Source organism: Perca fluviatilis, chromosome 7 (assembly GCF_010015445.1).
Source record: "Perca fluviatilis chromosome 7, GENO_Pfluv_1.0, whole genome shotgun sequence".
Classification (NCBI taxonomy): Eukaryota; Metazoa; Chordata; class Actinopteri; order Perciformes; family Percidae; genus Perca; species Perca fluviatilis.
The window spans coordinates 26,392,364-26,406,826 of NC_053118.1; the positions used below are offsets into that span (position 1 = coordinate 26,392,364).

At 39.7% G+C, this 14,463-nt stretch overlaps 1 protein-coding gene across 1 annotated transcript in view; it reads left to right on the forward strand.

Annotated features, from left to right (window-relative positions):
• Positions 1-14,463, forward strand: part of LOC120562714 (glutamate receptor ionotropic, kainate 3) — a 110,786-nt gene that overhangs the window by 75,497 nt on the left and 20,826 nt on the right. Inside the window, exons 8-10 of the mRNA XM_039806565.1 lie at positions 244-351; positions 4,501-4,614; positions 7,933-8,136. Of these exons, the coding sequence (XP_039662499.1) occupies positions 244-351; positions 4,501-4,614; positions 7,933-8,136 (426 nt within the window). The remainder of the gene's footprint in view (positions 1-243; positions 352-4,500; positions 4,615-7,932; positions 8,137-14,463) is intronic.

Genomic DNA, 14,463 nt, shown 5'->3' on the forward strand with positions numbered 1-14,463 from the left:
ATAATATTGTATCGTGACATAATTATCGTGATGATATCGTATCGTGAGGCCTCTGGTGATTCCCACCCCTATGAGGGACCTGTTAGTAGTGTACGGATGGAGCAGGTCCGAGATATAAATAGGTGCAGGATATATGCACAATATATGCAGTATTCTACATCATCAAAATAAGGTTGGTAATGTAAAACATACTACAGGAATGTGTTTGAATGAGTATAAATATGTAGATCTATTATCTTACAGTCCCACTGGGATGGTTTGACGGGGAGACTGTCATTCAACAAGACAAGTGGTCTACGTACAGACTTCGACCTGGACATCGTCAGTCTAAAGGAGGACGGACTTGAAAAGGTACATTTTGTCTTTGGTTTAAATGCATTCTCGGCTGATATGGAATAAAAGCACAACATCAATGTGTCATCACATGCAGTGTATAAAAAAAAAAGCAGAACTTCTGTGATGACTATACATATATAATTTAATGGATTATTGATTTCACAAATACGTTTCAGATTTTCCTATTGGTGTGGAACAGATAATGCAAATTTGACAGTATCATTTACCTCCTAACAAGGAAGCAAATTGGCTGTTTCAACATAAGCATAAGTTAGTGGATCATAAAGCAAATTGGATTAGGGTACACATTAGGGTGTCTCTTAATGATAATATGAGGTGATGCCCAAAATGCTGTTTGGTGGTAATGAGCTGTATAAACATGTTTTACAAAAAAGGGGGGAAAAACTAAAAGGTTGATAATGTAGAACATATTTTATTATACTGGAAGGCAAAGTACCCTCTGGACTATAACAGCTTTTCTCTACTAGAGGGCTTTTATACATTATGAATACATCAAATAGGGATAAGTCCCATTATGACTTCCTCAAGTACTCCCTAAAGGCTCAACACTATATAATAGCAGGGGCTTTTCAGCTTGTAACCCTTCTGTTCAAGAATAGAGCTTGTACTGTACTATTGAACACTGCTGCCTTAAAATTCTTCTTCTGCTTCCCCATTTCATCTTGTCCTGCATGCGGTCAATTAAGTTAAAGCACAGTCATCTTGCAAAAGTATTGAATGCCATATTAGCATCTTCTCATTATGTCTCTGACAAATCCCACGCTCAAGCATGTTAGTGTTGATCCAGCAGCGTGCGGCGGATTGCTGGATTTTTGTCCCCCTTTCTTGTATATCCGTGGAATCGGCTTTAACTGTTTGAGCTGGTTAAGATGTGGACTTTTCTCAACTAATCCATTGTAATTGAATATTAGCCCAAGTTTCAGCTTGTGCTGGAATTATGAACAGGTTCTCAGAGTGCCACTTTCACTCCACGCCAGCATGCTCAGGACGGTGAAATAAATGTAATGCTCCCCATGTGGTTGCACGAGTAAATAACTTTTGAATCATGTCTTTAGCTAATCATGTTTAATGAATTGAGGTAATTGTAATTGGGTACAATTAAAAAGAATTTTGCAAAGCGTAAAGTATTCACAGATATTTTTAAATCTCTCTTTTGTAGTCCTCTTTGGTTGTTTGACAAGCTGTAACTAATATGCTTTTCAAATTAGAGCATATGCCTCTCTCTGGATTAGGCAGGGAGGACATTAACAGACGTTTTCATGCTTTATTGTGGGCGCCTGTATGTCTTTAAATGGATCCACCTCAAGCACAAACCCCAGTGAATATTAAAAGCTGTGTCTGTAGTAATAGAGAAAGCAGGAGGAGGGTTTGGTGGAGGGCTCGGCTTGCAAACAGAGATTGTTACCGACAGCCACAGGACTATTTGTGCTAATGATATGTTCCAGAGTGTCTCTACAATATGCAGAGCTTTTTGCCTGAGGGCTTCTCGCATGTATAACTCCTTTTATTTGTTCAAATCTCTCTGCTTATCTCACTGACACTGCATAACAACATTACTTTTACAGTGTGATCGAACGAGCAACCCTGTACCTTCTTTTAAATGAACTGTAACCTGTTTGCAATATTTGCTATTTTTTAATAATATTCTGTTTTTTTTGGCACCATTGTTTAGCCTTATATTACTTTTTCATGCACAGTTTTATCTCGCAAGAAAGCCACAACGTCAATATACCAATCTCATGGATCATTATCATTATAGTATATTATTTTTTGTATACTTTATTCAATTCATGTAAAAAGATGCAAACAGATGCATGAAAACGTAGAATAGTTTAGTTTGAAGATGAGGAAAGGTGATTCAGTAGGTTTACATGTTTTGAAAAGTGGGTCTCTATTTTTGATCTCATTGCAAGTTATAGTACTTATTCTTCTACATAAATATCAGTTACATTTATTGTTTTATAGTTTTTCCTCAATCGATTTGGCACATTTACTGAAACAAATTTACAGTTGTCAAAACTCTAAGTACAATCCTCACACCATGTGGTACATTTAGCACACCACTTTATGTGACCTGCAAAAGGTGACTTATCAATCAAAAGAATTAAAGGTATAGTGGAAGATTATCCCGAATTTTAGAAAAGAACTGCCCTCTCCACTTTTTGAAAAAATGCACATGCGCAACACGAGAGGGAGGGAACACCTATTAAACGTGTGCACGAGAGTGCACTGTTTACAAGTTGCTGTCGGCATGGCTAATACAAGCCTACTTTCCCCAAAAAGATTTGCACTTTTTCACAATTTGAGATGTTTACCGTGTCTGCGCGGTGCGTGACTTGTGCCAGGGCTAGCATCGCTAATCATAGCTTACATCAACTTTTACTAGCAGTGATTTTAAATGGATTTCTCCAAATAGCATGCCAAACTTTACCTGTTGAGTAGAAACTACACGACTGAGGCATCAGTGGGAAGCCCAACCTGTGCTTTTAGCGCACGCCAGCGTGTGAAATATTCTCCCAAAAACACTCCGGTCTTGTTTCTTTCTTCAGAGGCCTTTCTCTTCTTGTCATACAATTCCTAGACACTTTTTCTCTTGCGACCCTCAGACATTTTTAAAAAACACGGTGAGAACGGCGAGCTTCAATGAATGGCTGAAACCGTAGCTCACTACCTGTGCTCACCACACATATACACCTGAAAGTGTGCATGCGCAAAAAGCAAAAACTACCTAGGGACGAGCACGTACGACGGCCTTACATAAACATATCACCAGAATGATTGACAACTAGGAGGACCAATAGTCTTGATGATCCACCCGGAAAAAGAAAATCCTCCATAATACCTTTAACTCATGTTTCAGATGTAAATAAATCCATCAATAAATAAACCATTGTCATCAAAGCAAAAAGGTTCCTTTACCATTGCTTGGACCAAGACAGTCAAAACGCAAAGACATCTTGTCAAATGACAGCATACTCTGAAAGTGTGATAGTTACCCACTATGTCATATTGTCCAGTTGCTAGCATTGTATATTTAGGCAGCTGAATAGTATTTATGTCAACCATGGCACACACTATACTTATACTATACTAACAAAACATTTATTTTTCATTGTATGTACACACCAGCCAATCGCAAATACGTATAAAGAAAGCTTGTAGGCCTACAGAAAAAAACAACAGCAATATGATCAGGAGCTACTGTACAATGTGTGCAAGAAAATATGCTGCAAATGTATCAACCTCATGGGTCATTCAATTTCTCCACTCTGTTTGACCACAACATTTCATCGACATCACACCTGATATCCTCCCTTGCATGCAATGCAACAAGGGAAAAATCTTTTGGCATGACGCAGCCACCCCCTCCAACAATCTGCTGTGATATCCTCAACTGTCACCTGTTTTTGTTTGGTTGCTCTACATTGTGAGGAAATTACAGTAAATTGTTCCCAATCTGGCCAAAGTCTATCCATCTGACAACTTCTACAACAATACCACATAACTATTATGTATCTAATATATGTGTGACAGGATATTGCGATTGTTAGTTGCTCTATTTTGCATGTAGGGATTTACACAATCAACATAGTTGCATTTGAGAGCATATGATTTAATAGCAAATTAATATAAACTATTTTAATTTGCCAGGCTTACTCACAGTTTGTATCAAAGCAATTATAAATGACTATAGTCATGTGAACAACTGACATAATGTTCATATAAATAGTCATATAGGTTGACAAAGTTTAATAGTCATTCAACGATTATGCTAACCTGACTCCGCCAGATGGATCGCTTCACATTTGCTCGGCAAAAAGCTTGCGAGATCAGGACGGTCTCACGAGGCTACGATTATGCCAAAGCTATTGAGAAAAACTGTAACATACAATTCATCAAATGATTCTGGTTTCTTTGATTTGTCCGTCATGCATTTCCTTCAACACATAACTACCCCCTGCTTGCTTTCCAAAGAACCCTGGCCTGCTGATATAAAGGTGACTCAGCCGATCATCCAACGCTGCCGGAGATGTGTTCAACCTGGCACTAATGTGTGAGACTGGTTGGTTGGGGGAGCCTGCCAGGGTCACAGCCCACCAACAGACAGAGAACACTTAGCAACATGCTTTTTATCTTCTGCAGGTGGGGAAGTGGAGTGTGTCGGGAGGTCTTAATATCACAGAGTTGCCGAAGCGAAAAGGGATGAACATCACTGATTCCCTGGCTAACCGCTCCCTCGTCATCACAACTATTCTGGTAGGTCACCTGTGTAGCCTGGAGTAAAATATATCCTACCCTTTATGTCTCCTCAGGATTCCTTCCAGATAATACACTGAAATTCAAGCTTTACAACAAGGTCTTATAATTAGCTTTTTCTAGCAACAGCCACGTTTCATTCTAAATGTACTGCAGCATTTGAAAGAAGTGTGCCTGGTTTACACTTATTTTCTCTGGTGACTGGCATACACTGTATTAGTCGAAATAGCTTTAAGTTTGTCCAACTTCTTGATTACTTCTTAAAGCCTATTTTTTTGTGGAGCTTTAAAGGTGAAACACACATTTTGAGAATATGAAGCATAAATCTAAACTCTTTCTTACATGCTTGGACAACAAAAGCCAAGAAGCAAAAGGGGGTTATGTCAGATTGAAGTCTGATCTTACAATTAAAGTAGCTTTTTACAGGGTTCTGGGTTTAAAACAAGCTAGAAATAGGGATGGGCGATATGACAATATAACATTTCTACCGTATTACTTTTTATATAGTTTCTATTGCAATGTGTGTAGTAATGCGTAGTATCGTATATAATTCACACAGGAGTGTACAAATATAGGTTTTACCATGTGGTTATTTAATATAGACTATTATTGAATTACCAGATAACATACTATATCATAATATATACTTTATGAAAGCACCTATAATCGGGATGGAAGATTTTGGCCATATCCCCCAGCCCTGGCTGGAAACATTAAGTCAGACAGTGCTTTCAACCACCTCATGGAGCTAATGTTTGCTTACTTAGCTACAGTATCTAGCAACGGCTGGTAAAAGCCAGACAGTCTGTTTCAGCTAAGCGCCGGTTAGGAATGAGAAGTCTGCTTTTGTCTATAATCAAGGGCTCATTGTTTAAAAAGAAAGTGAAAATTTAAAATGTTGAATCCGCTGCAATCATAAACTGCATAAGTGTGACGTGCGAGAATGAGAAGCTTGACAGTTTAGCAACAGAAACTTCAGTTATCAGTGACATCATGAGCATGTTAAATGAGCGGACCTGGAGCAAAGCACAAAACAAAGAAGGAGACAGTTATACAGAATGAACCATTCCTGAGAATACAATAATTACATATGCACATAGAGAGAACTGAGTGATCCCTCCCCCAGCTCCACATTGCATCCATTTGTAGATCCCCAGTTGTATGTACTTAACAATGTCACTGGATGTCGGCGTCTTTGTGGAGCTATCAGGGAGGTGCTGACACAGATGCTCCCCCCGTACCTTTTCAGGACAGATATACAAGCTACAACAATAAACACTATCATTATCCTTATATTGGACCACAAGGTTGTAATTATGACAAGTGAGGTCAAGGCGGGACATAATTAATGCCTATCAGGTGCCATCTATGTTAATTCTGTCTCAAAGAGGAGACAGTGAACAATAATTTAAATGGTGTAATGTTGAACTACTGCACTAGAAAGTGTCAGGATTGGCTAATTTTATGTTGTAGTTAGAGTGGAGTTAATGTAGATGTGTTTTTCACCATGTAGTTCAAGTGTTTCAGTAACATTTCATGTTTCCCAAAAATGTTTTACCTCATTTTTTGCCTGAAAGTGCATTTGACTATCTCTGACACGTCTCAATTTGCTATTTCGTTGTGAATCATTAGTTTACGATGATAAAATTGCCTACTTTCATATTGCTGAAGAGAGTTTCAAGTTTAATATCAATCTCCCCTCTTAGTGTAATGACACTGCATCAAACTGATTCCAGCGATGCATGAACAAGACGTCTGACAGCTTTATAGTGATAACTTTGTCGAAGAGATTTAGGCACTTAATGTGTTTTCCCCCTTACGTTAATTGTTTGCACTCCATTGCCCGTAATGTCTCTGCGCAAGCCCACCTCCCTCCTCGTTCTGTTATGCACGCCCATGCTGCGACTGTGAGGGTAGAACTGGTATAAACACTTTGATTTGAGTCCAAACCTTGGGGAATAGCAAGAATTGGAAGGCTCGAAACAGATGGTAATGACTTTTTCCCTTAACATGCAAACTTTTTGATCAAGTTAATTGGACAACTTGAGCAAAGTTTGTCGCTAAACACTTTGCTCTCTAAATGCATTGTCATCAAGTATTCATAACTTATTATTTATTTAAGAGGCCATCCTAATTGTGATGTCCAAGTGGCTTCATATTTTGATGGCAAACAAAGACGTTTCTCAGTTACTGTATGTTTTTCTAGACATTTTTATTTTGTTAGAAGTTGTGGCAAAAAATTATGCCCTGCTTAATGTTAGTTTAATAAACAGTGTAACTGTGTCCACATGCCACGAGCACCAGCACCTGATGTTCTCTTTTCGTCCCCGGTCCACATCCACCCTGATCATCACCTCCACTTCCCCCATTGAAAAAGAGATCCCTGAGGGAATAAAGAGTGCTGTGACTGCCTATTTTATCCTCTTTGATTATATATTTTTACTTAGTGCCACACAAGCTACAGTTGCAGTTTTTCTACAGTTGGAAAAACAAAAAAACACAAGCAAAGGTCACCTTCATTCGAGAATCAATTACGCTGCTTCTGAGCTCAGTTTGTATATCATACATCTGGCTATTGGAGGAAATAAATTGTATTACAGCCCTTGCATAAATGGACCAACATGTTTTGAAACGCACAGCGGGACATGCAAGTTTATCTGGCAGGGAAATGGTAACAGATACCAAAAAAGGCAATCATTTATAAGCTAATTTGTATTAGTCATTGTCACTGCAGGCATCAGCTCAGTTGCTTTCCCTTGGAGATTGGTGTCAATTGATGAAGGCAACGTTGTGGGCATGTTCCATTTGACTGCGGCATTCTGTTCCTAATCAAGCTTTTATACAGCACAAATTATGAGCAGCCAGGCAGGATATTACAGGCCAATATAGAGTGTCAGCTACCTGACCATAAAACGAAACGACCTGTGCACCAGCAAAATAGGTCAACGCACAGCAGCGTGGGGAAGAAAGTAGGTTTAGTTAGCACAACACTGCAGGCACATTGATAGTATAAACATTTCATTTGTGTGCTTTACCATCACTATAGCAGGACACCTACTTTACATTACAGTCTTTAAAATTAATTAACTCAGGTCTCCTTTTGTTAATACATCAATGTAGGAAAAATGTTAGCAGTCTTTCATAATTTAACACTCCCTGTACCCACACGCTGAACTTGAAACTGCTGTCACTGCCTGTTAAATGCAACAGCGACTCATCAGCTCAGATCACTTCGCTTCAATTAAGTGCATGTGCTGAAACAAATTGAAAAAGCTGACCTCACCATTGCTTTTCATTTGCTCTTTTGGGTCTGTGCAGGAGGAGCCATACGTCATGCTTAAGAAGTCTGACAAGGCGCTGGTTGGGAACGACCGTTTTGAAGGATTCTGCATCGACTTGCTCAAAGAGCTGGCCAACGTCCTGGGCTTCACGTATGAGATCCGCCTGGTGCCTGATGGGAGATATGGCTCTCAGGACGACAAGGGCCAGTGGAATGGCATGATCAGGGAACTTATAGAGCATGTAAGTTGTACTTCATATTGTCTGCTTCACATTTTTCCTTAAAGGAATAGTTTGACATCTTGGTAAATATTCTTATTTGCTTTCTTGCCAAGTATCAGATAAGGCGATCGATACCACTCTCATGTCTGTATGGTAAATATATAGTTAGAGCCAGCAGCCGGCTAGCTTATTTTAGCCGTTGCCATGCAACTCTAAGAAGTTACGGCCCAAAGCCAACTAAATGTCCAGGATATAACGCCCTTAAAACATGGATTTTGGGTTTTGCTGTGATTAAACATTCCGTTTTATGTTAATTAGTGAGCTTCTGATGTGCTTGTGATTTTGTTAGTTTTATACAGAGCCAGGCAGCGTTTCCCCGTTTCTAGTCTGTTGGCTCCAGCTACATATTTATTGTACAGACATGAGAGGTATCAATCGTCTTATCTAACTGGCAGCAACAATTTCTCCATTATCTGCTGCATCTCTAAAATTAAGCAGCTTCATGTGCTGTAAAAATGTTTTACATCATCACACAAACTTAGAAAACCACGGCATTGAGCGGAATTGCATGTCCTTTGTGTGGGCAGGGGTATAGTTATGATTGAGTACAAGTCAGGATGGGCCTGCAAAGCTGTCAGTCACATTTATGGCACAATTATGTCAAGGTTGCCTAAAGTGTGGTGATGCCATTTAGTGAGACAAAACCACTTCCTTCAGCTGGATAAGCCAGAAATCTAGGATGAACATGGGACCATGCATACATTGTAAGGATGCACACAGCACACCAGCAATCATCTTGCTGAGGCAATCCCAGCTGTCTGTGTCAAACTCAAAGCATCAGTGGCCGTGAAACAGCTTCACATCCAAGTGATGGTGGCAATTCTCTGCTGGCATTTCATAAGTGTCCCTGTCAGTGCTCTCGCTTTGTCCTCAGCCCCATGGGGTCAGCGCTGTACTCAGCTGAAAACTTGTAATAGCTTAAGTGGCATTTAGTGCAAGGAATTGTATGGCAGGAGTCAATGGCTTGGTGCTGAAAGGGTTGGGAAAGGTGGGCTCCCACTGCAGCACTTTATTTCTCCATCCAAGCTTTTCACAAGATCCATGTTAATAAACAACAACCTTGAGGGGAACAAATGGATAACTAAAGGTAGAGAATGCTGGCACGAAAGAGATGCAATACTCCATTATTTAACAGCACATACACTCTTTGTATTAGTCTGCTCTTTGGTTTAAAGGGAGAATGGGCCGGTGGTCACAGAGAGAATGTTCATCATCTGTGACAGATGGTTTACATGCGTTTTGTGAAGATGAAACATTTGGTGATTGAGACCTCCGGACTGGCTTACTGTAAATATGAACGTAAGCTGACACACATCAATGAGAAGCTCCATTTGCTTGTGTTTTAAGAGAAACTATAAATTAGCAGATAAATACAGCTAAAGAGATGCATTTAGGCATAGATTTTTGAATGTACAGGTCTATTGCTTTTGTAAACAGCAGCAGAAGTGAAGATTATAATCTATACTTCTAGTTATTGCTTTTACTGCTCCTTATCGCATGACTAAAGCTGCATGACTTCTTCTTTGTGGGTTTTTAGTGGGTTCTATTTTGTGGTCTGGTGCTTTCCTTACCCCTGGTGGTATGGATAAGTTGATCGTGATTCAGCAGACCTGAAATATAAACTTCAATTCAAGCTCAAGAGATCTGACCCTGGAATGATATGAGAGGCCACTATGGCTACAGATTATTTGGGAGTAAACCTCAAACTACCACATATCCTTCACTGAGCTAATAAAGTTTGGGCTGTATTTCTTCCCAACTCTAACAAGAACTGCTACATGTACTGTAAAATGCTATTTTCTTCAAACTTTCTACAAAATATTATCAAACAGTGTATGCATGAATTGCATTCATTGTGTACACCATACTCAAAGAGATAGAGAAGGGAAAAGTAAATGGCCGCTGCCATAGTTGTTATCTGTTCAGTTTGCATTCATAACTACTTTCTATTAACCCCTTAAAAACCCACTGCCCCCTCATTGTAAAACAGACAGATAAGAGGTATGACAGTTTAGTGGGGATCAGTGCTTTTACTTTAAAAAAAGGGTCACAGAGTTAGATAAGGTCTGAGGTAGAAAACAGGGGGAAACGGTTGGTTTTAGCTGATAAAACGGGGCTGAAACACAAGGCTCATACATTCATGCTATCAGCTCACATAATGTACCCTCATAAATCATAGCTGCATTACAGAATTACAAAAAAAACGCTTGACTGGAATCTTTGTAAGAGAATAAGATTTGAGTTTATTCAAATCAGTTGTAAGCGGTCATTCATCTCTGTGGTTCATCATGTTTTGTCACATGGAGAAGGGGATGTAACAGAAAAAGTAAGAGTGTAAGAATGTTTGTATGCCTATATTTTTGATGAATGATACTATTATGCAATTTACTTCACATATACAGTTACTGATGCTTCTGAATGAGAAACTTCAATGATTTAGCATTGTGTAATATGTAGCCTTTATTTTCCTCTGTAGTCACAAAGCTCACTGCAGTGCCAAAGGGCATTGTTTGGAAGGTGCTAAATGATGCAACAGGCCTTGTTAACTTGATTTAGTCACAATAGATGATCACTTTAATCAAGCTGTGATGCAAATGTTAATAGCGTGCTTAGCACATCATTTGTTTCTGTCATGGCAATTAATATTTGCTTCGACAGATGCACTGGAAGGTTGTAACCAGCAATTCTTTATCTACACAGATGGCAATGAAGTCCGCTGGATTTAGGTTACACACCTATGTGCGTTCAAACACACATATTTTGTTTTTTATGCTGGAATTTTTGGTAAATGAAGAAAGCATGTGACCCCAAGTGAATTGACAAGTGTGATTTAGATTTTGATCTGCGACAGCAGGATGACCTGGTGGTGAGAGTGGCTAACCTTTAGCTGCGAGGGCAAAAGTTCAACTGCCTCAACAGCAAACATGTCTGTCCCGCATGCCAAAGCCCCCTTAAGTAAATCACTTGATAGACTGTATTATATAAGAGACATATCTACACTGTTGCATGTTGCTGTGCATTCATTCCTCACCATGGGTTTTGTAAATGCATGTTTAACTTGTGAATCAGACCTTTTTTTATATTCCCTCAGCATTCCTGTAGCAACGATTGTTCTCGGTTATCTGTGGTGACCATTGGATAGTTCAGCAAAGTGTGTTTCTGCAACTGCACCACATTCTACTCAAGCAAAATCTGCTCTTGTATCCGCTCTCAATGTTCATAAAAAAGAAGAAAAGGAGCAACACAGGAGCCCTATATGCAAGTGCTATACAACCTTTATATTAGCATTGTGATTGCATGCTGTAAAATGTATATAGTCTGTATATGCATCTACAGACTGTAGCATAGTTTGCAAATGTTTGTTGAGGGATAAAAAGCCTTGGTTGTAAGCAGTATTTGATGACTGTATGTTTGGCACTGGAGCAAATGCATTGATGTCCTATGCTGTTAGTCAATAAGAAACAGACCACTGCTCAGGTATGTTCAGTGTACAGTCAGTGGATTGGAAAGCCATGGATCGTGTTACTGTAGCTGTAACTGTATGAATCCTCCAGGCTATCATCAGGTGAGGAGGTCCAGAGGGAGCACACCACTAAGCCCACCATCTGCAAACCCAGATAACACAGAGCCATGTGGCACGCAGCAGGGCACTATCAGGTTATCTTGCTTGTGCCCAGTTTGTGTGCCTTAGCAGTAAGCAGAACAAGGACATGCGGCATGTATATTAGCCCACCGTAGGGATGTCTGGAATAGCATGCTGGTTGATCTTCCGGCTGAGTGGCAGGTTGGTTCAAAGCTGCAGTAGGCAGCTGAGAACAGAGGGAGCAGTATGTGATGTACAAATTTGAATAGTTTAATAGAGACAGCAGGATGCATTGCTTTCCCCATCTTTCCGTCTCTTCAGAGGCCACCGTGTATTTAGCTGCCATGGTGCTGACCACAGGAGTGTATAATCTGCATTGCCACACTCAAAGTAGAAATGTATTCTTTCTGACCTTTGTTTACTGCTATGTGGTATTTATCACACAAATCTGACGGAAGAGCTGTTGAAGCCACAGGCAACGTTAAACTCATGTTAAGAACAGCCTTAAAGTGATGGTTCGGAGTAATTTCACCCTAGGGTCCTTTGCACCAAGACCTCGAGCCAAACACTCCCCCAGAAGCTTTTTCCACCTGGGTCGAACATTGGGAGAGTTAGCGTAGAGTAGCGTTATCAGCTGAACAGCTTAGCGCAGGGGCTAATGGATCCAGTGATGTATCTCGTAAATGACCCCACTAATAATGCCCGAAATGATACCAAACTTCTACACTAGTACAAACAGGTTATGCACTCATAAAACGATGGATTGGAAAGTTTGTAAGTACACCAGAAGTTTATGAACACTTGCCTGCTCTCTTCTGCTAGCTGCTGCTGCTGCTACCTGCAGTAAGCTGAGTGCTTAGGGCCGTCTAAAAATTACAACACCGAAAAGAGATGAAACAAAAATATTTATTAATTTAACTTTTTTTTTAAAGTAAGTGCTGTAGTATAACTAGCAGGAGACAAGTTATAATTGAGGTAAGTTTGGAGACATTACCTTATTTAATCATTAAATTAATAAATATTTTTGTTGCATCTCTTTGCGGTGTTGTAATTTGTAGACGGCCCTAAGCACTCGTCTAACTGCAGGTAGCAGCAGCAGCAACAGAGAGCTGAAGAGAGCAGGCAAGAGTTCATAAACTTCTGGTGTACTTACAAACTTTCCAATTCATCGTTTTATGAGTGCATAACCCATTTGTACTACTGTAGAAGTTTGGTATCATTTTGCGCATTATTAGTGGGGTCATTTACGAGATACATCACTGGATCCATTAGCCCCTGCGCTAAGCTATTCAGCTGATAACGCTACGCTAACTCTGCCAATGTTCGACCCAGGTGAAAAAAGCTTCTGGGGGGGTGTTTGGCTCGAGGTCATGGTGCAAAGGATCCTAGGGTGAAATTACTCCGAACCATCACTTTAAGGTCTAGAAACTGAGTATTTAAAAAAAAATCTAATATAAAAACAAATGAGATTCCATGCAACATCAGTTCACAAGAAGTACGCTGGACACGGTTGCATCATTTAGCTTATTATGGTTGTATGTGTTCTAGAACCAGCAGATTCAATTCATTGAGGGCTAATGGTTTTGCATAAAGATCCAAAACATGACATGAGATCTCATTTTACTTGTTGAGAATGCTGTATGTTGTTCCTCTCTCGGCGCTCAGTATGTAGGAAGAAAAGAAAGCCTCCCTTTGTGAGTTGTGTCGTTTCTTGGAGGAGAGGTATCCGAGCGTGAACCAAGCAGCTGGTTTCATTAACCTCCTGTCCAGAAGGGGTGGAGGGGACTTGTGGGGGCCGCCAATTTAAATGGTAACCTTCTGAATATGCAGTCATATGCATATGATAGTAACCACAACTTATGCTCAGCCGTGTCCACTGACTAATGCTATATGGTTTCATGTCATTTTATTGACAGTAGATAATGGCTTTATAGATGGAACCGCATCTAGATGTCTCTACTTTTTCCGAAAGCGTCATCGAAGAGATTATATGTTTTACAGTATGTCACTGCCATATATGTTTGCGTGTATCCAAACTTTAAATGAAAGAACTACCTTATATAGCCCTGCAACTTAAAGTCTCCCAATAAATGACCCACAGTATCTATGATATCATACTAGCGGCTGTGTGAGACAGTGTTGAGATACAGCCTTTTTCTGAGCTTGAATGCTAACGTGCTCATAATGACAATGCTAACATGACGTATCTATAATGTTTACCATATTCAACATCTCATTTAATGTGTTAGGATGTTAATATTTGCCAGTTAGCACTAAAAGAACAGCTGAGACTGATAGGAATGCAATTTGTTTAGCAGGTATTTGGTCATAAACCAAAGTCTTTGACACATTAGAATTTTAATCTGATAGTAAAGCTAAATGAAAAGTTAAGGAAGTTAACATTTATCAGAAGGGGGACATCCATGTGTGTAACAAACCTTATGGTAATTAATTCGATAGTTGTTGAGACATTTTACTCAAAGCCACACATGTCAACCTTGTGGTGGCCCTAGAGGAAAAGTCCAAGGATCACCAAAGTCATTAGGATTCATATTTCGGGAATCATGAATATCTGCCAAAAGTTAATTGGTGAAATACAGTATTTCAGTTGGTAGACCAAAAGAAAGACATTGCATCCTCTAGAGCAACGCTGCTAGCTGCCAATAGCTGCCAACCACTGCCAATATTAAAATATAAATCACAGG